General features: G+C 45.6%; 1 protein-coding gene across 2 annotated transcripts in view; it reads right to left on the bottom strand.

Moving 5' to 3' along the window:
• The window catches only part of ALPK3 (alpha kinase 3), a 74,877-nt gene extending 52,952 nt beyond the window's left edge, over positions 1–21,925 (bottom strand). The window contains exons 1-3 of one of the 2 annotated variants that reach the window (XM_082198253.1): positions 21,630–21,925; positions 10,109–10,147; positions 4,920–5,041 (exon numbers count right to left, since the gene is read on the bottom strand). In XM_082198253.1, the coding sequence (XP_082054379.1) occupies positions 4,920–5,041; positions 10,109–10,147; positions 21,630–21,790 (322 nt within the window). In that variant the 5' untranslated portion in view covers positions 21,791–21,925. The remainder of the gene's footprint in view (positions 1–4,919; positions 5,042–10,108; positions 10,148–21,629) is intronic. The other variant, XM_082198254.1, reaches the window with a different exon arrangement.
• Positions 21,926–25,490: the final 3,565 nt, after the last annotated feature.

Raw genomic sequence — 25,490 nt, 5'->3', positions numbered from 1 at the left:
ACTGGAAGGAATTTTTTTATTTTGTTTCGACTGAGAATCTATGGCCTTTTCCAGGCAGGAAGCAAAACAGCTGCTTTTAAAGTACCGTATTTTTTGCTCTATAAGACTCACTTTTTCCCTCCTAAAAAGTAAGGGGAAATGTCTGTGCGTCTTATGGAGCGAATGCAGGCTGCGCAGCTATCCCAGAAGCCAGAACAGCAAGAGCGATTGCTGCTTTCATTGCACAGAGATCCCTCTTGCTGTTCTGGCCTTCTGAGATTCAGAATATATATTTTTCTTGTTTTCCTCCTCCAAAAACTAGGTGCGTCTTGTGGTCTGGTGCATCTTATAGAGCGAAAAATACGGTAAATTGTTAGACACCACAGCTGCAGGAAAGAGCCTGGAAACATGCTAGCCATTTCTGCTTGGAGAACAGAGGACATCCAGCTTGAAGACTCCGTGGCCACAAGAGTACCCACACACACACCCTCTCAGCCCAGTAACCCACACAATCCAAGCAGGATAGCCAAGGTGAGGTCCTCCAGAGATCGCTCGACTCCAACTCCCATCAGCACAGCCAGTGGTCAGTGATGGTCAGCCTGCCCCAGGCTCTTCTGTGAGGAAGGTTGGGGTGTTAATTTAATAAACTCAAAATTAATTAATCTCAGGAGTGCCAGTCCAACAACATCTGGAGGAGAAAAAGCCAGGTTCCTTGCATAGAGGAAAGTGCCCTTTTTCATACAGGACAAAACCTGCAAATGACATGCAATCTCATCTCACTCGAGAAGTTTATCACACTTCACGAAAATAAATTATGGTGGGGGAGTTGGACTGGAATTTAATTTTCTGCTTCTTCTTTGCAAATTGAGGCTAGGGAGGTGTGATTTGCAGCAAAAAGCAAAAAAAACTGTCAAGAGAGGAGCAGGAGGCCACTTAACTCTTTCCTAGATGGCTAATTCCCCCCTCAAATCCCCCACCCTCCTGAATACATATTCAGTTTCAGGGGGTCTGGGTCCATGTTTACTTGCAGACATAGGCTTAGAGCCCAGTGAGGGAGACAATTCTCCACTTATATTTATTTACAAATTTCTATCTCACCATGAACAGCCCTCACAACAAATGAAAAACATGATGATTATAAAAATCAAAAGTCTAAGCCATGCATTAAAAGGACTTGAGAAAATTCATCAACATTTTACTGCAAATGTGTGCTAAAATACACACATTTGTGTGTGCAATTTTGTCTGTTATACATACATTGCAAAGCAATTTCCTCTAATACACTCCAGGGCTGGGCGATATATCAAGATATTGTCCAAAACAGGTTTGAAATCCATATTTTTATATCGGTTTCATAATTTTTGACCTGGCAATATATTGCAAATCGGTGTGTGTGTGCACGCGCGCTGTGCAAAGATCACAATGTGGGGAAAACCATGAAACTCCATCCTTATTTCAGACGTTGTGATATATCAGTATATAAAAATATTTAGCTGGTGATATATTGTGATGTTGAAAGCCAGATATGCCCAGTCCTAATACACCCCTTTCACAAATAATAAATTTATGCTGCTGCTTCTTTTGCACATTTTACCCTAATATAAACCATTTTGTACATATTACTCCACTGGAGAACTGCACTGCGAAAAATGTGGAGAAGTACAAATTATAGAAGATGGCTGTGTTTCAGTTCCTGTGCTGTTTCAGAAAGTGCAAATTGGGGAGGTTTGCCTTTAAATGCAAACAATTGAATCTCTCTCCATCCTAACTCTGGGCTGAGGAATATGACTCCAGGTGAGTTTGAGGTGTGTCAACTGTTTGGTCCCATTCACACAGCCACAAGCGGCTGAATGCAAGCTTAAAAGCAGGCATAGGCAAACTCCGGCCCTCCAGATGTTTGGGACTACAATTCCCATCATCCCTGACCACGATTCCTTGGAAGGTACACAGAGTGAAATGAGAATCAGCAATTTCATATCCCTTGGGAAGCCTCTCCTATGACAGTGACTGCAGAAAGATGATGGCAATTCTCTGTAATCCCACAACATGCCAAGTGTTCCTGAACCCACCAACATACATTGGGTACCATTTTTAAATTTATTGAAGGCATTTGTATGCTGCTAAATGATGCACACCCAGCCCTAAAATGGAAAACAAGGCAATTGGGAGGAAGGGTAATAGAACTGTAAGAAATCGTTTTGCTCAACTATGTTTTTATATGTGCGGTAAGTGGCCCAGAGTGGATGGGGAAACCCAGCCAGATGGGTGGGGTATGAGAAGAAGAAGAAGAAGAAGAAGGAGAAGAAGAAGAAGAAGAAGAAGAAGAAGAACCACCAAAACAAAACAACAACATGGGGCTTGAACCCACGACCCTGAAATTAAGCATGTCATGCTCTACTGTTTGAGAAAGGAGAAATATTATACCAGCCTTGCCCAACCTGGTGCACTCCATAAGTTGTGGGACTCTAGTTCCCATCAGCCCCAGCCAGCCTGGCCAATGGTCAGGGACAATGAGTCAGATCCCAACAACATCTGGAGGTCACAAGGTTGGGGATGAGTGGATTATTCACCTGTCAATTTTGTATTTGTCTGCATAAACTTCAGCTGGCTTGCCTGTCTTCCCACCGCTCTTTGGCTGTGTGGAGGAAAGCGCTTCACTCTCCTTTGTCTGTGGTTTTAATGCAGAGGCTGAACTAATAAGTTACTACTTATTAGAGATGCTGTAGCAGCAGATCTGCCTCGACACAGGTGGACTAGTTGCCCTTTGAAGTCCCTGAAAGCTCAAGGATCTTACACAAAAGATGATAGTCATGGCAGATACAATTTCGCCCTTGCCTAACCTCCCTCTTGCTGAGCAGAGATAATTTATTCCTGTCATTTCAAAGGAAGATACAGGCTGTCACTGAACTCTTAGGAGCAGTGACCAGGCATGCTAGCCAAGCCCCCAGCCTACCCAAAAGGAAGGAAATGCTTTTTTAAAAACGGAAGGGGTGGGGATACTGTAAATTGTCTGAATATATGGGGAAAGCCAGACATGCATGGGGAGGTGCTATTTTTACTTTGCTTTGAGGACAGCAGAGAGATCGAGACAGCAGCCATTGGTCAAGGAATGAAAGCAACAGAGAGAGAGAGAGAGAATCTTGGAGCAGAAAGGGCATTTGAAGCCCACCAGGAGGCCAAGGGGAGAGAGGCGAAGATGAGATCACCCTGGGTGCAAAGGGTACACCAGGAGCATCCAAGTCCACAGCTGGTGTGCAGTAAAATCAAATTATAGACTGGCCCAAATAAAATGCAACTAGGTGTTAAGGAAATCTGGGTGCGGAGTAAGCTGTGCAAATCTATTTCACTATTTGGGGGAAATTTATACCATTTGCAAAAGTGTGATTTTAAAAGGGTTTGGCATTGTTTTTTGAAACTAGAGAGGTTCCTCTCAAAGACTACCCTTCCTTACAATCCCTATTTTTGGCTGAGACACAGTCACAACCTGGCAAATTCAGGTTGATCGGAAGGAATGCTCATTAAATAGCCAAGTCAATCTCCCTGCAAACCAATCAGGATTTATGCCCAATAAACAGCTCATCTGGAAGTGCCCTAAGAGGAAAAAATGGCTGGAGGGAAAGAATGGTGCTGTGCTTGTTGCAGGATGTCTAAGTAGCAAAAAAGTGTGGTTCAAATGCAAGTAGCAGGAGGCATCAACTCTCTTCTCCAACTACCAGGTTTGGGAATTCAGCCACTTGGAAGGGGATTATAAAACCAAAAACACCCTTGCGCATTATTCCAAGCCATGAAAGAAACTGTCACAAGCGCACAGATCCGGCCTGTTATCAGAAGAAGGGCTCCAGCCTGCAACCATTTATCTTGGTCTCTCAAGAGAAAACTGAAGCGCCTCTAAGAGATTCCGCCACAGTGTTTGGGAGACAGAAGCAAACATTTGAGATTGAGAGAACTGGCTGTGAGGTGTTCTTGCACCCAGAGCTAGGAAACTGACTGGAACTGGATAGTACCACAAGACCTGTAAGAGTACAGATCCTGGTAACGGACAAAAAACTCTCAGGGCTGAACTGGGAGAGCTTCCAGACATTATTTTTATCATGCTTCAGGATGATTTCGGCTCATGATGGTACCAAGGCAGATCTATGTGAAGTGTTTCTTCACATAGAACAATACAAACAATACTGTTTGTGATTACAAAAGTTTTGGGGTGGTCGTACCACGTTGTTTCCAATTGGTGCATGCCCCGTAATTTCCTGCTAAACCCTTGTAACTTTTTATGCTGCAAATGTTCTTTTTTATTCAGTGCTAATTTTAGATCTGACATCATGCGCAAACGCGGCAGACACACGAACACGTCTGCCACCATCATGTCTAGCTGGATCCTGAGAAAGAGAGAGAAAAAGAGTGCTGAATTTGGCAGCCAGGTTGTTCCCCTGGGCAAGAAGGTTTGAGCAAATAATGCCAATCCTGACCCAACTGGAGGGTATGCCAATAGGTTTCCAGGCCCAGTTCAAAGTACTGGTCTTGACCTATAAAACCTTAAAGGGCTCAGGACTGCCATGCAGCAAGGACTGTCTCCCTCCATATGAACCTATCCAGACCCTGAGATCATCCTCTGAGGCTCACCATTTGTGGAATGCTCTCCCCAGGGAGACTCACCTGGCACCTTCATTGTACACCTTTAGGCTCCAGGTGAAAACGTTCCTCTACAACCAGGCCTTTGGCTGATTGACATCTGATGCCCTTTTAGATGTGTTATGGGAACGGATATTATTCGTTTGATCTTGTTAATATTTTTACTATGTATTTTGTGGTTTTTATATTGTCATTCTATGTCGTGGACCACTCTGGGGTCTACGGCTGAAGGGTGGTATGCAAATTTAATTAAACAACAACAATTGCACTTGACCTGATTCCCTGCACCTGTGCTAACTGTGCTAACGTACCTGTCACGATGCAGGTGAACTTGGCATCTGCATCCTCGGAGACGGCGTACGACTTGAGAGTGGTTTCAAAAAGGGGCTGGGTTTCCTCAGTCAGCTGAGCAATGATTGCACAGAAGGTGCTCCTAGAAGCAATGCAAGGCACAATATTAGAACATGGTCGAGGTACGTGGCGAAGAATTGTGAAGGCATTCTGTGCCCTTGTCCCCCCCCCTGTTTGTAAGGATCTACCTTACAAAGCAGCCTCACATCCCAGTTTGACTCCCACTGAGAAACTGCTGGCCGAATTAAAAGAGGCATGGCTCTGGGAAAACTGATCATGAAACTGCTCCCGTTATCAAACAATGATTGGGTCGCATCAGACTACACACCATACATTTAAAGCACATTTAAAGCATATCCCCCTGCCCCCCCAAAAAAGAAGCAGCCTGGATACTAGTTTATCACACACAGAGCTACAATTCCAAGAACCCTGAACAAACTACAGTTCCCAGGATTCTTGGGAAGGTATGTGTGCTTTGAATATATGTTGCACATGCTGCCCAAGCCCAACAAATGGTCCACCTAGGCTGTGTACGCACCATGCACTTGAAGCACATCGTTCCCCCTTGCAAAGAATCCTGGGAATTGTAGCCCTGTGCGAGGCAAACTACCGTTCCCATGATTCCGTGGGAGAACTGGTGTGCTTCGAATACACAGTGTGCGTGGGACCCCGCACTTTTAGTTTTAGTTGAAAGGTCTTAGTCATGTCCATCCATTTAACTGGGTCTATGCTGATGAGGCGTAACCCTAACCCATTGGAATTATAGCATGGCGTCTCATCCATGTTATCAACGTGGGCCAGAGTTCTGCTGTTGCCGCTCTTTGCAACACCCATCTCTGGGGGGAAAGGTTGGAGGGCTAGAATGAACCATAGTTTTTTATATTCAGACATGCCCTGGCAGCCACCTGGTCAAAAATGGGCACACATGTCCTAACCACACCCATGCCTCTGTGATTTTACACCCAAAATACTTTTGATCCTGGACCTCTTCATGGATCTCGGAGGATCAAGAGGACGTGCAACTGTTTCTGCATCAACATACAGTGGTGCCTCGCAAGACGAAAAGAATCCGTTCTGTGATTCTCTTCGTCTAGCGGTTTTTTCGTCTTGTGAAGCAAGCCCATTGACGGATTAACGGATTAGCGCTATTAGCGCTATTAGCGCTATTAGAGGCTTTTAGCAGCTTATCTGCTGATCGGATCAGCTGATAAGCGGTTTAGCGGCTTAGAAAAAGGGGGGGGAGCTGAAAAAACTCGCAAGACATTGTCATCTTGCGAAGCAAGCCCATAGGAAATTCGTTTTGCGAAGCACCTCCAAAACGGAAAACTCTTTCGTCTAGCGAGTTTTCCGTCTTGCGAGGCATTCGTCTTGCGGGGCACCACTGTATTAAACAACACATGTCATGTGGACGCGTCCCTGAATTAACTCAGAGGTATGTCCACATGTTTGACGAACATCTGAGGATGAACTTCAAGTGATCAAACCGTGTCCTGTCTGTGAATTCTTCTTCTGTCAATTGAAAAGAGGCATGCAATGGTGCAATGCTAGACATATTGATTCAGGGAAGTCAATCCAATGCAGTGTTTCTCAAACTTGGGTCCCCTGCTATTGTTGGACTACAGATCCCAACATCTCTGACCACTGGTCCTGCTACCTAGGGATGATGGGACTTATAGTCCAACCACAGCTGGGGATCCAAGTTTGAGGAAGAGTGGTCTAAGCTAAGGGATTTCAGCAGACCTGACTCCAACTGGTAAGTGTACAGTGAATTGGGGGCGGGGTCCTCCCCCAAAGCAAATACCGGAATTAGGGGTGGGGTTTTCCTTGGGTCCATGTATAGAAGGGAAAGGGTTAACCCTCTCCCCAGCCCCATCGCTACAATATGCCTCCCGCTGATCTGCTATTTGCATTGAAAAAATAATTAAGTGAAAAGCGAATGCCAGGTCTACTTTTGCCCCCCCCCCCGTTAGAAAGACTTAATTGCATCTAAAGAGTAAAAGGTAAAGGACCCCTGACAGTTAAGTCCAGTCTCGAATGACTCTGGGGTTGTGGCGTTCATCTCACTTTACTGGCACAGGGAGCCAACGTTTGTCCACAGACAGCTTCCGGGTCATGTGGCCAGCATGACTAAGCCGCTTCTGGCGAAACCGGAGCAGCGCACAGAAACGCCGTTTACCTTCCCACTGGAGCGGTACCTATTTATCTACTTGCACTTTGACATGCTTTCAAACTGCTAGGTTGGCAGGAGCAGGGACCGAGCAACGGGAGCTCACCCCGCCGCGGGGATTTGAACCGCTAACCTTCAGATCAGCAAGCCCTAGGCTCCGTGGTTTAGACCACAGCACCACCCGTGTCCCTTCTAAAGAGGTACGGTAAAGGTAAAGGGACCCCTGACCATTAGGTCCAGTCATGACCGACTCTGGGGTTGCGAGGCTCATCTCACTTTATTGCTGTACTGTTTTTAACATTTGATTGGGAGCTGCCCAGAGTGGCTGGGGAGACTCAGCCAGATGGGCGGGGTATAAATAAATTATTATTATTATTATTATTATTATTATTAGCCGAGGTACATGTTAATATTATCTCCTCCCCATTCACTGCTTCAGTCACCTGTGCTGCTGAGAAAAGTATCACACTGGTTCCTAGGTTGCTCCCCAGGGGACTGGGGGGGACAACACCTATTTCTCCCCATGGCTATTATGGAACTATGAAACAGCTGCAGTTCAAGCAGCCATGGCATCTAATGAACCATCTGTACCATACACTTAAAGCAGTATTACAGCACTTTAAACCGTCACAGCTTCCCCCAAAGAATCTTTGGGACTGTGGTTTGTTAAGGGTGTTGAGAGTTCTTGGGAGACCCTTTGCAGAGCTGTGATTCCCGGAGTTTCCTGGAAAGAGAGACTGATTGTTGAGAATGCAGGTCACAAACAGCTAAGCCAGAAAAGCTGGAAAGAAAGAAAAAAATCCAAGCCCCCTAGAAATCTGATGCCGGTGGCCAAGAATTCAAAATATTTTTCAAGCCCCCACAACAAGCTTGAGGGCTCAATATTTGCTTTGAGGAGGAAAAGATAAGCCACACACGCTTCTCAGGGATCCACATTCTTCATCCAGTATCAGATTCCCATGCAATTTGGTATGCGCAAAACTACGGAGACCAATGGAGAATGCTCTTGGGGTGCAGCCACACCACACACTTCATCACTGTTTTGTGTGCATGTGTTTCCCATCCCCACTTCCTTCCTTGGTTCCAGCCCAGGACATTTCCCCAGGTCATTTCCATTGCAAATTGCAGCCTTAAGCTTTGCTGAATTGCATGACTGCTCTTGTGCGTTTATATACAGAGTCCAATCAGTTTGCTGGAAGGAAAGGTGGGAGGAAGCAAGGGAGTTTTGCGGGGGGGGGGGTTGCGATCAGGCTCACCTGGTGTTTAAAGAAAATCAGCAGAAAGTCTAGGTAAATTGGTGCATGGGTAGGATGGTGCAAATTTACCACGGTAGGCAGAATGGACAACAAGGAATGGCTTCGATCCAGCTCCATGGCGGAAAAATGTCTATTACCTTAATAAGGTTCAGGATTTTGTGCAAAGACACACACACACAAACACGTCCAGTGCAAACCTTGGCGGATCAGGAAGTGTGTGGACTGCTGAAGTTTTCCTTAAATCATGAAACCTCCCTGTCTTTAACACAGCATAAGAGCCAATTTTTAATATATGCCGTCAGAGAGCTGCTTCTTCCTTATAAAGCCCCTTTTAGGAGACGGCCCACAGCTTGGTGGCAGAGCACATGCTTGCATGCAGAAGATCCCAGGGTCAATCCCTAGCATCTCTGAGTAAAGGGATCAGATGGCAGGAAAGGGGCACAACCTCCCCCCAAGACCCTGTAAGAACTGCTGCCAGTTGTAGTGCAGGTCACTAAGTTAGATGAACAGATATTTTACTCTGTTGGAGAACAGCTTCCTATTTTTCTAGAAAGGCATAGGCAAACTCGGCCCTCCAGATGTTTTGGGACTACAACTCCCATCATCCCTGACCACTGGTCCTGTTACCTAGGGATGATGGGAGTTGTAGTCCCAGAACATCTGGAGGGCCACGTTTGCCTGTGCCTGGCTTAATACTTTTCCTTCCAGCCCTTTTCCGCCATGGATCTCTGTCTCTACACACTCCCCAACCTTGTTGCATGTCTCCAAGCTCATTTTATCTTTCAGGAACCCCACAGTAGAGAGAGTTTCAGGGGGAAAGAGGTCTGGCAGGAAAAGGGTTCAGCATCCCCTCCCCACTCCAAATTGCCCCTTCCTCAAGGTGCTTTGTAAAAGAGAAGCAGTCCTCAGACTAATGTACATCTCATCTAGCTTGGAATTTACTCGTCTCTCCTGCTCTTGTTGGGACAGGAAACAATCTGAAGAAGATGGGTCATTTTATTCACAAAGGAGACGTTTCTCCCTTCCCTGTAAAATCAAACTCTCTGCTATTCTAGCAGGCCCCTCGTCCAACACAGAAGCATTGCCAATTGCCATGTTCAGGAGATTTGGTGCCTGCTCCTCAGCGACTGGTGACAAATCTGGAAAAGCCAGGTAGCCTTCCATAACCTTTGTCAAGCCATTTCACGTAGCAAACACAACTTATTAAAGCCAGCCTCTCCCAACCTGGTTCCCTCTAAATGTTGCGGACAATGACTGCCAGCAGCGCTGCTGCGTCTCATAGTTCCAAACATCTGGAATAATGTTGGGTGGTGCCCATTTGGACCGGTAGGGTGGAAGGGAGGGAGACCAACAGTAGGCACAGCCACCGCCTGATTGGCTGTAAGAAAGAAGACAGGCAGGTGGGGGCTGGCTGAGGGCAGACTGTGGTTGGTGGGGCAGTGCTAAGGGGCCCGCCTCCAGTGAGAAGGCACCGGGTTCGAGGGAGCTGACTTGAACCAAAGCATCCCAGAGTGCGGGGACAGCATACTCCTTCTTAAAAACTATCCTGTTGTGTATTCCACACATCTTTACGGAGTTTCTTCAGTACAAGCAAGCATAAGCATGCAGGATCGAGGCAGCATTGTCAGTGCGGTTAGTACCCCTGAACTCAGTGGGTGAGTTGCACAGAAAGTCTTCTTGACCCCGGAAGTGTGCAGTCAGACAAGACTAATACAATATCATTTACCTTCCAAAGCTGGAGGGAGATAACCGGCTGGTTGATAAGCTAAGCAGAGACAGCAAACAAAATAATTAGAATTTAAGAGTAATAATAAGAAAGCATAAAAGGGAGCTCAAAACAACAGTTATTGGGATGTATTAAATGAGTCCTCGCAACACAAGTCAAGAGACTATTAATAAAATTCAGCTGCCTACCACCGCCTGCCAGTATAAACACACGACGCTGTAAATTGCAACCAACGGCTATGAATGAAAAGGGTCGTTAACAGCAGGGGAGAAAGGCAAGGGCAGTTCTGTATATCCCCAAAATGCCACTGGGAAGTGTTAGGCAGGCATCGCATGGTTGTGGGCACAAAGCAGCGAGGGCTGGCACAGTTGTCAGAACGAGATTTGGGGCAGCGGATTGGCGGCCCACCTTCTCCACTGTGAAGGATGAGGATGGGACTGGGTTCCAGGCCCCATTTCCTCGGCACTGCAAGAGAGTAAATGGTGCTGGATTCACCCAGGAGACAGCCACCAGGGACTGCACACCGGCCGGGCTGGGTGACCTCTGCACAACTTGACCCCAAGGTGTCGACATACCTCTCGGGGAAACCAGAGACCTGTTTGAGCAGGATCTGGTAGTAGCTCAGCTGGAGCACGAAAGCATTCCAGAAAGCAGCTATATATAAATAGCCCCGCTCTTTCTTAGTCAGCTGTTCACCTCCCTAACAGCCCTGCTTGCGAGCCATTCCAGACAATAACGTCTCCTTGTGATAGAGCCGTCGTTATTAGCTCATTTATTAAGGTGGTTCCAGAAGTCCATCCCCTGGAGAAGTGCCACCGTGGCACATGGGACACAGCGTGGGTTGAAGGAATCAGGTGACACAAGGGGCTAATTGGGTTTCATTTGGTGATATAAAGTTTCCAAGGTTGACCTGCTTCTTCAGTTAGCGTCGTTCGTTGTTCAGGTGCAGAAGAGACCAGGGAACCTGTTGGCCTCCAGATTGTTGGTGATCATCAACTCACACCAGTTCTAGCCTTCATGGCCAATAGTCCAGGGTGATGGCAGTTGGATTCTCACATCTAGGAAGGGGGTATCACATGTTCCCCATCTCTGAGCTACTGAGCTGCTTTCAAATGACCATCCCACCTTACCTTAGCTACTTATTTGACCGGTCCCAGCCTGCCTCCAGACTGTCAGCAGTATAGGATGAGCAAGTAAAATCCTCAATGATACACTGGGCAATAGATATTGGTCATAATATAGATATGAAAGCATGGGAACGATTGTGGAATATGGATATAACATTTACAGCATGTTACAGTCTAAGAGAAAATTATTTGAAAATGATGTATCGATGGTACCTAATACCGAGTAAATTGGCAAAAATGTACAAATTAAATAAATGTTGGAAATGTAAAGAGAAAGAATTTTTTTTAAATCATATGTGGTGGTCTTGTAGTAAGGTTAAAGCTTACTGGGAAATGATATACAATGAATTGGAAAAGATGTTTAAAATAAAGTTTGTGAGGGGGAAACCAGAAGCCTTCCTTTTGGGAATTATAGGGACAGAACTACCCAAACTATTTAGAAATATTTATGTATGTGACTACAGCGGAAGAATGTTACCTGCCCAAAAATGAAAAAAAAAGAAGTCCCAGCGAAAGAAGAATGGATATAAAAACTTATGGAATATGCAAAAATGGCTAAACTTGCCAGAAAAATAAGAAATCAAGACAACAAACTTTTTATAAAATAATGGAAATGGTTTATGGAATACTTACAAACTTTAAACATATAAGAACATTGACAGGATTATTGTAATAAACGGCAGTTTTATAGGAGTATATATTTAAAGTAGATGAATAAATGAACAAATTAAGTTATCTTGGATATGCAGAAAATATTAAAAATAAATTTAAGGAAGTGCAGAAAGAGGGGGAAGGAAGTCGGGTTTTGAAATATTGAAATGATTGTAAAATTATTGAAATGAATAAAATTGAAAATAAAATCATCATCATCATCTGATTGTCACCTCTACCAGAAAGTCTGACACAAATCTGAAGAAGATGGGTCAAAAATGCTTCTAGTCACTGTCCTCTCCTCTATTAAGAGCCAGTGTGGTGTCATGGACTAGGACTGAGGAAACTCACTTTTGAAATCCCCCTTCTCCCATGAAGGTCAGAGTGTGACCATGGGCTGGGGACTTAACTCTCCCCATTGACCAGGCAAGGGCAAGGGCTGGAAGCCCAACCACATCTGGAGGGTACAAATTCCCCATCCCAGCTGTCAATAAATGCATACCTATCACCAACCTCCACCACTACAGCTGTGTTTTCCCTGTCTGGGCTCAGAGACCCAGTGTAAACCTGGCGCAAAGGAACACAAAGCTGGGAAGAAGTGGTTGCAGGAGCAAAACCAGTGAGCAGGGGAGTTCAGCCCCTCTGCTCTGACCATCCCTTCCCTGCTTTGAATCACCCACTGTTGCAGCGTGACTGTTGCAGCGTGACTGTCCCTATTTCGAAAGGCCAAAGTAGACATGACATTTGCCATGTGGTCTGGCGTTGCATATTTCATTTTTCTTCAACCAAGAGCTGGCACAGGGAGCAGGCGCCAAGCTTGATCAGGGCTGTGGCGTGGAGGAGGGGGTTTGTAAGCCTTTCCCCACTGAGATTTCAACTGAAATCGGAGCGGGGGGGGATAGGCTGGGAGTAAAGCCCCCACCGGTGTTGATAGGAGCTCCCCCCCCCATTGCAAATATGGGAGGGGGGTTTTCTGCTCAGGCCCGTATTGGGCCCAAAGGGTTAAAGCCCCGCTCTCCCAAACCACAGTCCCAACCCAGCTCGCCCCCCCTCCCCAAAGGAAAATGGAACTCAGTGCTTGGAAAGTTTATTTTTAAAAGCATTTTTTTCCAGGTCAAGTTCAAAAAGGAACGAGTTCCATTTCAGTTCAATTCACAGTTCTGTTATGTGGTCCTCCATGGATTTTTTTCGGCCTTCAGAAATGTACCAGCTGCTCTGCTAAAACGAAAAATATACTTAAGAAGACTAAGAAAGCATAACAGTAAATATTGTGAACAACTGTTCTGTTTCATGTCCCCAACCATTATGATATTCAAGCCAAAACAGCAGAGCCACTTTTCAGACAGCTAAAAATTGTAATTGCAATGGCCACAATCATACACAGCAAAGTGTGATGAAATCCCTATCTACCAACTATTTATCTGTGCATCTATCTAGTATTCAATTAAAATTAAAATTGGATTGGATTGGATTAAATATCACCCAAAGTGCCACAGCAAATGGAACTTAATTCATGTTCAGTTCACCTGGGAATTATAGGAACTCATTTCAGGTATATCGTAATTTTGAGATTTTCGAATTAATTCATCAAATTGGTTAAACTGAATTAGATCATTGCAAGCACTGGTGGAACATCACAACGCCAAATGTCATGTCCAACATCATGTCTCATTCGGCCCCATGACACAATTCACGCTATTTCAGCTAGCTAAGGCTTTGGGGAAACAAGCCTGTCCCTTTAGTCCTTTGAAACAGGACCACTTGGTGGACAAGCCACGACATTCCCAGTTCCCAACATGGAAAGTACAAGTGGAGGAGCCAGAGAGAGTGACTTGAAGGACAGCCTCGCAGGGGGCTGAGAGCCAGGGGGCTGAGAGCCAGGGGGCTGATGCAAGAGACATTCTACACAACAACCCTGGAGCATCACCACTGCACAGGGCAAAGCTTAAAGACCTACACTGGCTCCCAGTACGTTTCTGAGCATAATTCAAAGTGTTGGTGTTGACCTTTAAAGCCCTAAAAGAAGAAGGAGAAGGAGAAGAGCTTGGCTTTGATATCCCGCTTTATCACTACCCGAAGGAGTCTCAAAGCGGCTAACATTCTCCTTTCCCTTCCTCCCCCACAACAAACACTCTGTGAGGTGAGTGGGGCTGAGAGACTTCAGAGAAGTGTGACTGGCCCAAGGTCACCCAGCAGCTGCACGTGGAGGAGCGGAGATGCGAACCTGGTTCACCAGATTACGAGTCCACCACTCTTAACCACTACACCACACTGGCTCTCTCTAAACGGCCTCGGTCCAGTATACCTGAAGGAGCGTCTCCACCTCCATCGTTCTGCCCGGACACTGAGGTCCAGCGCCGAGGGCCTTCTGGTGGTTCCCTCGCTGCGAGAAGCCAAGTTACAGGGAACCAGGCAGAGGGCCTTCTGGGTAGTGGCACCCGCCCTGTGGAACGCCCTCCCACCAGATGTCAAAGAGAAGAATAACTACCAAACTTTTAGAAGACATCTGAAGGCAACCCTGTTCAGGTTATTGTATTTTAGTGTTTTGTTGGAAGCCACCCAGAGTGGCTGGGGAAACCCAGCCAGATGGGCAGGGTATAAATAATAAATTATTATTATTAAAGTGGGTCTGGGTCAATCTCTTTGCAATGCAAATGTCTTTTTAAAAAAGCCAAAATGCTCATCTCCATTACAGATATTTCTTTTCCACACCAAAAAGTAATCCTCAGCCTGAGAGAAGCTCAAAGGGGATGCCCATAAATGTTCTTGGGTAGTAAAGGTCAAGGGACCCCTGACAATTAAGTCCAGTCGCAAACAACTCTGGGGTTGCAGCGCTCATCTCGCTTTACAGGCCAAGGGAGCCTGCGTTTGTCCGCTTCCGCGGACAGTTTTTCCGGGCTGCTTCTGGTGAAACCAGAGCAGCGCACGGAAACACTGTTTACCTTCCCACCGGAGTGGTACCTATTTATCTACTTGTTGCTGTGTGCTTTTGAACTGCTAGGTTGGCAGGAGCTGGGACCGAACAACAGGAGCTCACCCCATTGCAGGGATTCGAACCACTGACCTTTCGGCAAGCCCAAGTGGCACTGTGGTTTAACCCACAGCGCCACCCACGTCCCGTTTTTTGGGTAGTAGTGAATTAATTATAATACAGAGGTACCTCGGGTTACAAACACTTCGGGTTACAGACTCCGCTAACCCAGAAGTAGTACCTCGAGTTAAGAACTTTGCCCCAGGATGAGAACAGAAATCGTGTGCCGGCGGTGCGGCGGCGGCAGGAGGTCCCATTAGTGAAAGCACACCTCAGGTTAAGAATGGTTTTTGGTTAAGAACGGACCTCCGGAACGAATTAAGTTTGTAACCTGCGGTACCACTGTAATAACAACAACAATTTTATCATTCATATTATTATTTATACAATTGCTGTGGCCAGCAACATGAGCATTCACATAGCTGCAAAGGCAGTGGAGAAAAGAGAGAGTTGTGCTTTCACAATGTGTTGACTCTTCTCTGTCAAGTTTGAAGAGCAGGATTTGAATCCTAAATATCTTTGAAGCATGCAGACCATCTGGGAAGCATGTGATTAAGGGGTACAACCGGCTGAGGCATGCCCAGTGCATGTTTTCGCATATTTACAAAAAAGAAAAAGGCAATAGCATGGCTTCTAATGAATCAGAAGACTGGTCCATCAAAGCCAAACAGACTGGCAAGTGGTCTCTACGTCCTCCAGAGAATGGTCCCTCCTAGTCCTGGTAACTTGAACGGAGGAAGTTGCCTTACAGCAAGTGGGACCGTCTAGTTCATTAGCATCTATACCAGAAGTAGGGAGCCTGTGGCCTTTCAGATGTTAGCACAGAGGTACAGAATCAGAGTTGGAAGAGACCAGTGTTCAAAATTCCCCAGGCGCCAGGCGTGTTTTGTGACTGGCACAGGCTCCATTGGCCACCATGGGGAGATCGCTGGATGCCAGGTTGGCAACTGGCTGGCTGGCGTTGCGGTGCTGGGTGCAGTGGCAGCACCACAACAAAAGATGTGCATCAAAAGATGAGCATCTTGTGCTTCTGCGCTGCTGCAAAAGTCAGCTGGCTCGCTAAAGGTTACCATTTCCCCAAGAGCTTCCTATGCAGTAAAATTCCCAACATGTTTCATGTAGGAACATTTATTGCATCGCTATCCTGCCCTTCATCCAATTAGCTCTCAGCAGCATACGCACCATCAACAACCCAGCAGTGTAAGTTAGGCTGGGGTATTATAACTGGCCCAAGACCACACAATGAGCTGTATGGAGAGATGGGGGTCTAAATTCAGGCCTTCGCTACATCACCCTTGATTGCTACTGATGACAGTCAACAAGAGTGCTGAAAAATCATTTGCTACTCTGGGGGTGCCTTTAAGGTAAGAATGCCGTAATATGTGAAGCAGCTCTTTATCTATAGACATCTTAGACCTTGGGGTGAATCGACAGATTCTAGAGAATGTGTGGCCGTCCATGTTTGGAATCTACAAGTTTGTCTTGCAACTTGAGCTAGTCTATGTCACACAACATCGCTGGGGGGAAAGGCTCCTTAAAAAAAAAATCTGAATCTACCTCAAGTAGATACAGCTATCATACATTTTAAAGTCAAATCACCTCTGTGACTAAACCCGCATTCCCCAACCAGGTGTCTTCCAGGTGTTGTTGGACTACAACTCCCATCATTCATTCATTTATTTATATTCAAACAATTCCTTTACCATTTCATCACAGTCGTCTCTAAATGCTGTGCAAACAAACCAATTACAAGACGACCAAACATGAGTTAAAACTATAAAATCCAATTTTAAAGACTGCTGGATTTATTTTTGGTTTTTTTAAGTTTTCAGTTGGCGCTGGACATTCAACAGGAACGAGACTGGTCTAACCTCAATTGGAAAGAAGATCCACAAAACTGGACCCACAATAACTGAGCACACGTCTCCTTGTGAATGTGAGCCTTGCATCCAAGCCACCCACGGGAGATGAGGAGCCCTGAATCCCTGAAACAACCCAGTGATCAAGGAGGGATGCACCTGGACCTAAGTTGTTAAGAGCCTTTGTATAGAAATCACACCCTCGGCCCATCTGGTGAACCACTGTCACTGCCAACTGGCTTTTACAGCAAACGATGGGCAGGCGTCAAGAGAGCAAGATGCCAGTCACATCATTGCTAGAGTCCTTTCCACAACATAGACCAATATGGATCCCAAGGGTGTGGAAAGGCACTGTACTGAACACCTCAGCTGAAAGTGCAATGAGAGGAGCAATGGAGCTGGGTGCCTTTATCCTCAGAGCGCCACGCAAATTCGACTTCTCATGCTGCTGAGTGATCCAGAGGCCCGCCCACCATTGCTGGTACCACCAGCCTCCAGACCACCTGAAGCAGCTCTGCTGGACGGCTCTTTGAGGATGCAATGGAGGCGGCAAAATAATTCTTTGCCACCTTCTCTGCCGCTTGGTAGGCAGAGGTGTGACCTACAGGGTTCGAAATTCCCCGGACACCGGGCACGCTTTGCGACCGGCAAGGCTCCAACTGCGACCACATGGAGATCTGTGGATGGCAGGTTGGCGACTGACATCTCCACCTGGCTGGCTGGCTCTGTGGTGCAGCGCATGGCAGCACGGCGACAAAAGATGCACGTCTTGTGCTTCTGCGCTGCCGCGCGAGACAGCTGGCTTAACCGGCAGCAAACTTTGCTCCTGCGCTGCCACGCGAACTGCAATCCTAGGCACATTTTCTTGAGGGTCAGAAAGCCCCTCTGGATGCAGCGGGAAAAGATCCTTGTGCCTACACTGCCAAGCTTGCCCAGCCTGGTGCGCCCGTCTCTTTTCGTTGAAGCTTGAATTTGTTTTTCACCCCCTGCATTCCAGTCGCCTGCCAGCCTGCTGCAATGCCCACAGCTTTCCTCTCAGGAGCCCCATGAGAGATCATGTCAACAGCCCTCCACGCCTCACGCTCCCACAGCAAGACCAGGGCTGTAACAGGATCACCCGCTCCATCCACTGGGAAATCCAGCAGAGCATTTGGGAACATATTCAGTTCCATTAGTCTCCTGGGGCAGAACATCCACATTGCCCCCCCCCACCGCTGTCCTGCAAGGTGAGGCTGCTGCCAAAAGTCCAGACTTCATCCCTGCTGCCCGGGCTGATGGGAGTCATAGTTCAACAATATGTGGAGAGTTCCAGGTTGGACTCACCAGCTGCAGTCACCTGATTAGTCACTGTTATGTACTGAGTTGAATAGGATCCAAAATGCAGCAGTCTGATTAGTCCTAGAACAATAGGATCCAAAATGCAGCAGTCTGATTAGTCCTAGAACAATAGGATCCAAAATGCAACAGTCTGATTAGTCCTAGAACAATAGGATCCAGAATGCAGCAGTCTGACTGGTCCGCAGGAGCCACCCAATGCAACTCCAGGTGGAAGTTAATCCACAACCTGATTGGCCTACAGGAGAATCCCGGAATTAGCCAATCACATGGGGCCCATTGTGTAAATAATGGATAAGCAGACATTTTGGGGGAACTTGCATTCCTCACTACTATGAGCTGAATAAAGAGCATGAAATCCACACTCGACTCCGAGCATATTTCAGTGACCAAACGCCAAAGCTGCCCAGGATTTTTGTAATCCAAATGTCCATTGACTCAGGTGATGGCCCTCCAAGCAGAGCAGGACTCATAGATCTAATCATCCATAACCATTTGCCATTCTGTTTCCCCATCCCTGCTCAGACGTGCTCAGTTTGTAGTCTTGCTGTCCTGAGCACAGCCTCACAGGGCAAATCTTATATACGTCTACTCAAAAGTCAATGTGGCTTATTCCAACGTAAGTTGGTATAGGATTGAAGTCTTAAAACAGCTCTTTCAGCAACTGATCCAAGAACTAGGAAACCCAGCACACCGTTCCCAAGACTGCATGCCATTGTCAGTCCAGAAACTCTCGGAAATGTCAATAGTTGCTCACATAAGAAAAATGGTCAGCAACGATGAGAAATCAGGGCTGCAGGCTGGCATTGATTTCTGAGTTCTCCGAAGTTGAAAAACCACTGCGGTGATCTCAAAAGTTGCTAACAGTCCACAAGGATGACTCACTGGCTCACTCATTAGGTTGACTCACTACAAGGGAGGATGGCTAAGCTAAGACTTCTTATGCAAGCATGAACTGCAAAGTGCCACATGTTTCTCTGGAACTGCAAAGTGCCACATGTTTCTCTTGAAATCCCTGTCTACACCTTCACTGTACTGCTTTTCAATGCCTGCTAAATACATTTTCTGTTTTGGTAAGCCAAAACCCAGCCATTTAGTTCTATTATGCATATGTGCTTTTAAAACTTGAGTTTGATCATTTTGTTGTGTCAATGGTTTTTAAAGTCTGTTTTTAATTGCTATCTTTTAAATGAATATTTCATACTATTTAAAACCGCTTTGAGATTTATTTCGCTGATTAAGTAGTACACAATTCTTGCTTTAAAAGAGGGGAAGATACAATATCATCATTTGAACAAAGAATTTAATAAAGATAGGATACAAGGGTTTGGGGAACAAATATCACAACTGGAGCGAGATCTGTTGGAATGGAATGTAAAAGTGCTGTCTAAAATGTAAAAGATATTATTGGAATGGGAGACAAAGGATGAGCAAGTAAAATCCTCAATGATACACACTGGGCAATAGAAATTGGTCATAATATAGATATGGAAGCATGAGAACGATTGTGGAATATGGATATAAAATTTACAGCAGGCTACGTTCTAAGAGAAATTGATATGAAAATGATATATTGATGGTACCTAACACCGAGTAAATTGGCAAAAATTTATAAATCCAAATCAAATAAGTGCTGGAAATATAAAGAGAAAGGAGGTTCTTTTTATCATATGTGGTGGTCTTGTAGTAACATTATACCTTACTGGGAAATAATAAATAATGAATTGAAAAAGATGTTTAAAATAAAGTTTGTAAAAAAAACACCAGAAGCTTTCCTCTTGGGAATTATAGGGACAGAACTACTCAAAGTGTATAGAAATTTATTCATGTATGCAACTATAGTGGCAGGAATGTTACTTGCCCAAAAATGGAAAGAAGAAGAAGTCCCAGCGAAAGAAGAATGGTTACAAATGAAAGAAATGAAAGAAATACAAGAAATGGTGAAACTTACCGGAAAAATAAGAAATCCAAGATGACAAACTTTTTATAAAAGAATGAAAATGGTTTATGGAATATTTACAAATAAACTGTATTATTACATTAACCTGCAGTTTAAAAGAATATATATTTAAAGTGAATGACTAAATGAGTAAATTAAGTTAATTTGGATATTCAGAAAATATAAAAAACAAATTTAAGGAACCGCAGAAAGAGGGGTAAGGTCGTCGAGTTTTGAAATATTGAAATGATTGTAAAATTATTGAAATGCATGAAACTGAGAATCCTAATAAATAAAAATAAAGAGAGGGGAAGAGAGAGTTCTCTAAATCAGCCCTTTCACTTGTATACATAGAGCTTCCATTATTGGTCCGCAGCTTAATAATAGCCATTTGGCAGCTGGTGCAGAGCCAATTCCGAATGCCCAGGCAGAAGTCGCCTCTGCAAGCCTTGGCTTGCCCCGGTTGCTCTCTGTCCTCCCAGGCGATTCTCTTCTTCCTCAACTTCTCCTGGGTATCCCTCAAGGCCAGCGAGAATGCCTGGCGCATCGCGCCCGCTGATCAGCTAGGTCCTTTGTTAGCAGCAGGGAACGAAACAGACCTCTAGGAAATTGCTTCCTCCCTCCTCCTGGTCCATTGGCCAAGTTCACCAGGGCACCCAAAAGCCCTGGGAAAATAATCTGCTTTATCCCTTTGTCGGCCTCGAGGAGGAGGTTCATAGCCTCACAAAACTATCAGCTGTCCACGAAACTGTAGATTTGTGAGTGTGTTGTTTACTTGTGGTTGCTCACGAGAGAGAAAGGTGCATTTTGCACATTCTCCAAGGCACCTTTTCCTTCATTTATACTTCCAATGCGGAGAGGGGAGGGAAGCAAGGCCCAACGCTGAAATCTGCACAATTTAAATACCTCTGGCACTTTAATAAAGTACATAAGGTAAGAAGAGCCCTGCTGGGTCAGGTCCATCTGTAGCCCAGGGCTGGGGAAGAGTGCTGGAATACCTCTCCCATTATCCCTGGGTCCACGGGCCAGGCTGTCTGGGGCTGATGGGAGTTGGAGTCCAGTATCCAGAGAACCAAAGGTTCACCCCCACCCAGAGGAACTACAAACCAGACGCGTGGGAAACTGCCCTCCCCGATTTCATGCCCCAGGTAGCCTGATCCTATGATACAGGCTGCCACTGGACGTCGAGGCTCCATGGAGGGACTGCCACGGCGGTTGTCGGTCCACCTCTCCTCCTTTCCAAGCCCTCTAAGCGAGCGGTCCCCTCCCTACATCTGGTGGCAATGAGTTCCACAGGTTCCTTCTCCCTCCTTTCGACCAGCCCTTCCTCTGACCATCCGCAGTCTCTCTCCCCCGAGCATCGATTCGCTTCCCAACCCGAAAGAAAAGCGCTCGGTGCCCATCTGTTTCGTGCCGCCTCGCCGGGAGGATGCCCCCCGACGTAACCACAAAAGCTTAGGGCGCCTCGACGTTTCCCCTACCCTGATCCCCCCACCCCACCTCCGAGCCTGGATGCCAACAGCGCCCCACATCTCCCTCCAGGGTACCGATTTCCCCCGCGCGCCCCGACGGCGCGTACCTGTTCTCGGGGCGCACGCTCAGGAAATAGCTGCGCCGCTCGGGCCGGTGCTCCACCAGGGGCCCGTTGTCCTCGCCGTCGCTGCCCTGGCCGGGGCTGTACGCCGAGTAAGGCCCGTTGCCCGAGTAGGAGCGGCCCAGGGGCCTCCGCCTGGAGCCCATCTGCCCCGCAGCGAAGAGAGACGCTCGGTCTCTCCCGGCCGGGAAAAGTGGGGAGCTGGTGGCGGCGGCGGCGGCAGGGCGCGCGGGGGTCCCGGGCGGCTCCCAGTCCGCTTCGACGCCGCGCAGCGCGGCAGCCGTCAATCACGCGCGGCCGGCCGCCGAAGCCGCTATTTATAGTGGTCCGCACATGGGGCTGTCACTCAGGGACGACGGGGCGGACCCGCGCCCGGCGCGCTCCCTGCCCGTCGGGGCCCCCGCGCTGTTGGCTCGCTGCGAGACGGAGCCGACGGCACGGCTGTCCTGGCGCAGTGCCGGATTTAGCTGTAAGCGAAACAAGCTATATCTTAGGGCCCCACACACTTGGGGGCCCCCAAAATTTAAAGGAGAAAAAAACTGGATGTGCATTTCCAAATTATAAGGGGGGAAACAAAATAAAACCTACATACAGCAACAATGTTTTGTTTTGTCTTGTGTTGTGTAGGCTCCTATGATGTAATTAATGGGCCCTGTTGCATTGTACAGGTTATTATAACACTTAATTTCATATTTATAAAGCTATTTATAATTATTAGTAGTTTGCAACATATATCACCTGTTATTATTTCACGTTATAGCAAGTTTCTAGAGACTAGATTATGAGTCTTTGTAAATTGTGTTTCTCAAGGAACTTTTGTTATTGCCAAATGCCAATGTGTTTGCATTATTAAGTTTGTTATGAGTAAAAAATCATTTTAAGTTAGAGCTTAATAATTATTTCACTATTAATATACTTCTTAATTGTATTTCACTATCGATATACTTCGTTCTTAACGGTATTTCAGTTCAACAATTCCTTTGATAAAATGCATATTTTGTTATGCGCAAATGGCTTTAGATACCTATTAGGTCCATAAATTACCATATAGCATATATTCAACATAAAAAAACCCAGCAACAATTTGTTGTAGACAAAGGAGAGCTGGACATATAAAGGGTCCCATTACCTTCAGTAGCTTAGGGCCTCATCAAACCTAAATCCGGTCCTGGTCCTGGGTATTGAAACCTGGGGTGCCACCTCGGGGGTGGGTGGGGGGCCATTGACGCATGGCTAAAATGGAAATGCTTGTTCTTTTTCTTGGGCGATCACTCACCCCGCAAAAAAAAAGTGGCTGGCGGGTTTTGCATGCAATCTGACATGCCGATTTATAAGGTGGCGGTGCAAACAGGGCTGTAACTAGGGGGTGGTGAGGTGGACCCCTGCCAGAGGCGCAGGCGGGGGGGAGCAAAATTGGCTTTAAAATATGTCCATAAATATGTCTATAAATAAAAATATAGATTAGTGCATGAGGAATTGAATGGGTGGAGTTGGGGGGGTTGGAGGAGAGGTGGAAAGAAAAGCTAATTTGTCTGTGGCTAGGGGGCGCAATCTGGATGGTTTGGTCAGGGGCGCAAGATCACCTAGCTACAGCTCCGGGTTCAAACCAATAACACAGGGCTCTAATTTCTAGAGAAATTCAATCCCTTTCGCCATAGTGGAGAAGACTCTCACTGAGAGTTGCATGCCGATTTGCACATGCTAATTTATAGACACTAATGCAAACTGATGAATATTTGCTATATTTTCAATAGAAATTCAATTGTATCAGGAATGGGAAACTTGTTTGGGCAATACATGTTGGTCATAATATAGATATGGAAGCATGGGAACAGTTGTGGAATATGGAGATAAAATTTACAGCATGCTATGGTCTAAGAGAAAATCATATGAAAATGATATATCGATGGTACCTAACACTGAGTAAATTGGCAAAATGTATAAATCCAAATCAAATAAATGTTGGAAATATAAAGAGAAAGGAGGTTCTTTTTATCCTATGTGGTGGTCTTGTAGTAAGGTTAAAGCTTACAGGGAAATGATATATAATGACTTGAAAAATGTTTAAAATAACATTTGTAAAAAAAAGCCCCAGAAGCCTTCTTTAAGGAATTATAGGGACAGCACTAGGTATTATAGGGGTAAAGGTAAAGGTACCCCTGACTGTCAGGTCCAGTCACGGATGACTCTGGGGTTGCTCACGCATCTCGCTCTATAGGCTGAGGGAGCCGGTGTTTATCCGCAGACAGCTTCTGGGTCATGACTAAGCTGCTTCTGGCGAACCAGAGCAGCGCATGGAAACACCATTTACCTTCCCGCCAGAGTGGTATCTATTTATCTATCTATTTATCTATTTATCTATTTATCTATCTATTTATCTATTTATCTATTTATCTATTTATCTATTTATCTATTTATCTATTTATCTATTTATCTATTTATCTATTTATCTATTTATCTATTTATCTATTTATCTATTTATCTATTTATCTACTTGCACATTGTGCTTTCAAACTGCTAGGTGGGCAGGAGCTGGGACTTAGCATCGGGAGTTCACCTCATTGCGGGGATTCAAACCACCAACCTTCTGAATGGCAAGCCCTAAGCCAGGGGTCAGCAACCTTTTTCAGCCGTGGGCTGGTCCACGGTCCCTCAGACCATGTGGTGGGCTGGACTATATTTGGGGGGGACGACACACGAATGAATTCCTATGCCTCAGCAGAGGCGGCTTAGTCATGCTGGCCACAAGACCCGGAAAAACTGTCTGCGGACAAACGTTGGCTCCCTCACTCAGCAAAGCGAGATGAGCACCACAACCCCAGAGTCATTTGCGATTGAACTTAACTGTCAGGGGTCCTTTACCTCTACCTTTAAGCTGCCCAGAGTGGCTGGGGAAACCCAGCCAGATGGGCAGGGTATAAATATTAAATATATTATTATTATTATTATTATTATTATTATTATTATTATTATTATTATTATTATTATTATTATTATTATTATTACTATTATTTATGGGATCCTAAGGGAGAGGCTTGAATTGAAGGACAATGCTAATGGCCAGACTGAGCCTCTAAGCAATGAGTTTAGAGCCTTTCCAAGGACTGGTTTTCAGCCTGAAGCATTAACAGGTGCTGACCTCAGGTGGCAGTTGTGGAAATGACAGCAGGTTTTGCAAGCTCAGTATCGCTGTGGCTACTCTGCAGTTCTCTCTTTGTCTCTGCCTCTCTCTTTAATGACTTTTTTTAAAAAATTTTATTGGTTTTACAAAAGTTTTTTATGACAAACAAACATATAAAAAGACAAACAAACAAGCATAATTTCATAATATCTTTTCTTAAACTTCTTTTCTCAGACTCCCCCATACCTCCCCTTTCTGCATCCCCATGTCCATAGTTTTATAGCAACTTATAGATGTTTTTTTCCGACCTAATTCATCTTAATCCTTTCTTTAATCTAATCTTACATCACTGCAACCCTTTCTTTCTGAAAACCTCGACATTCTAGCATTCATCAAGTTTATAATAGTCCTTGAGATAAGTTTTAAATTTCTTCCATTCTTCTTCCGCAGTCTCCTTTCCCTGATCACGAATTCTGCTAGTCATCTCAGCCAATGTCATATAGTCAATCACTTTCATCTGCCACTCTTCCAAGGTGGGTAAATCTTGCGTCTTCCAATACTTTGCGATCAGTATTCTTGCTGCTGTTGTTGCATACATAAAAAAAGTTCTATCCTTCTTTGGCACTAATTGGCCGACAATACCCAAGAGAAAGGCCTCTGGTTTCTTAAGGAAAGTATATTTAAATACCTTTTTCATTTCATTATATATCATTTCCCAGAAAGCC

Source organism: Podarcis vaucheri (genome assembly GCF_965113315.1).
Source record: "Podarcis vaucheri genome assembly, chromosome: 14".
Lineage (NCBI taxonomy): Eukaryota > Metazoa > Chordata > Lepidosauria > Squamata > Lacertidae > Podarcis > Podarcis vaucheri.
Note: the sequence above shows the minus strand (reverse complement) of the source record. Positions and strands in the feature narration are given on the sequence as shown.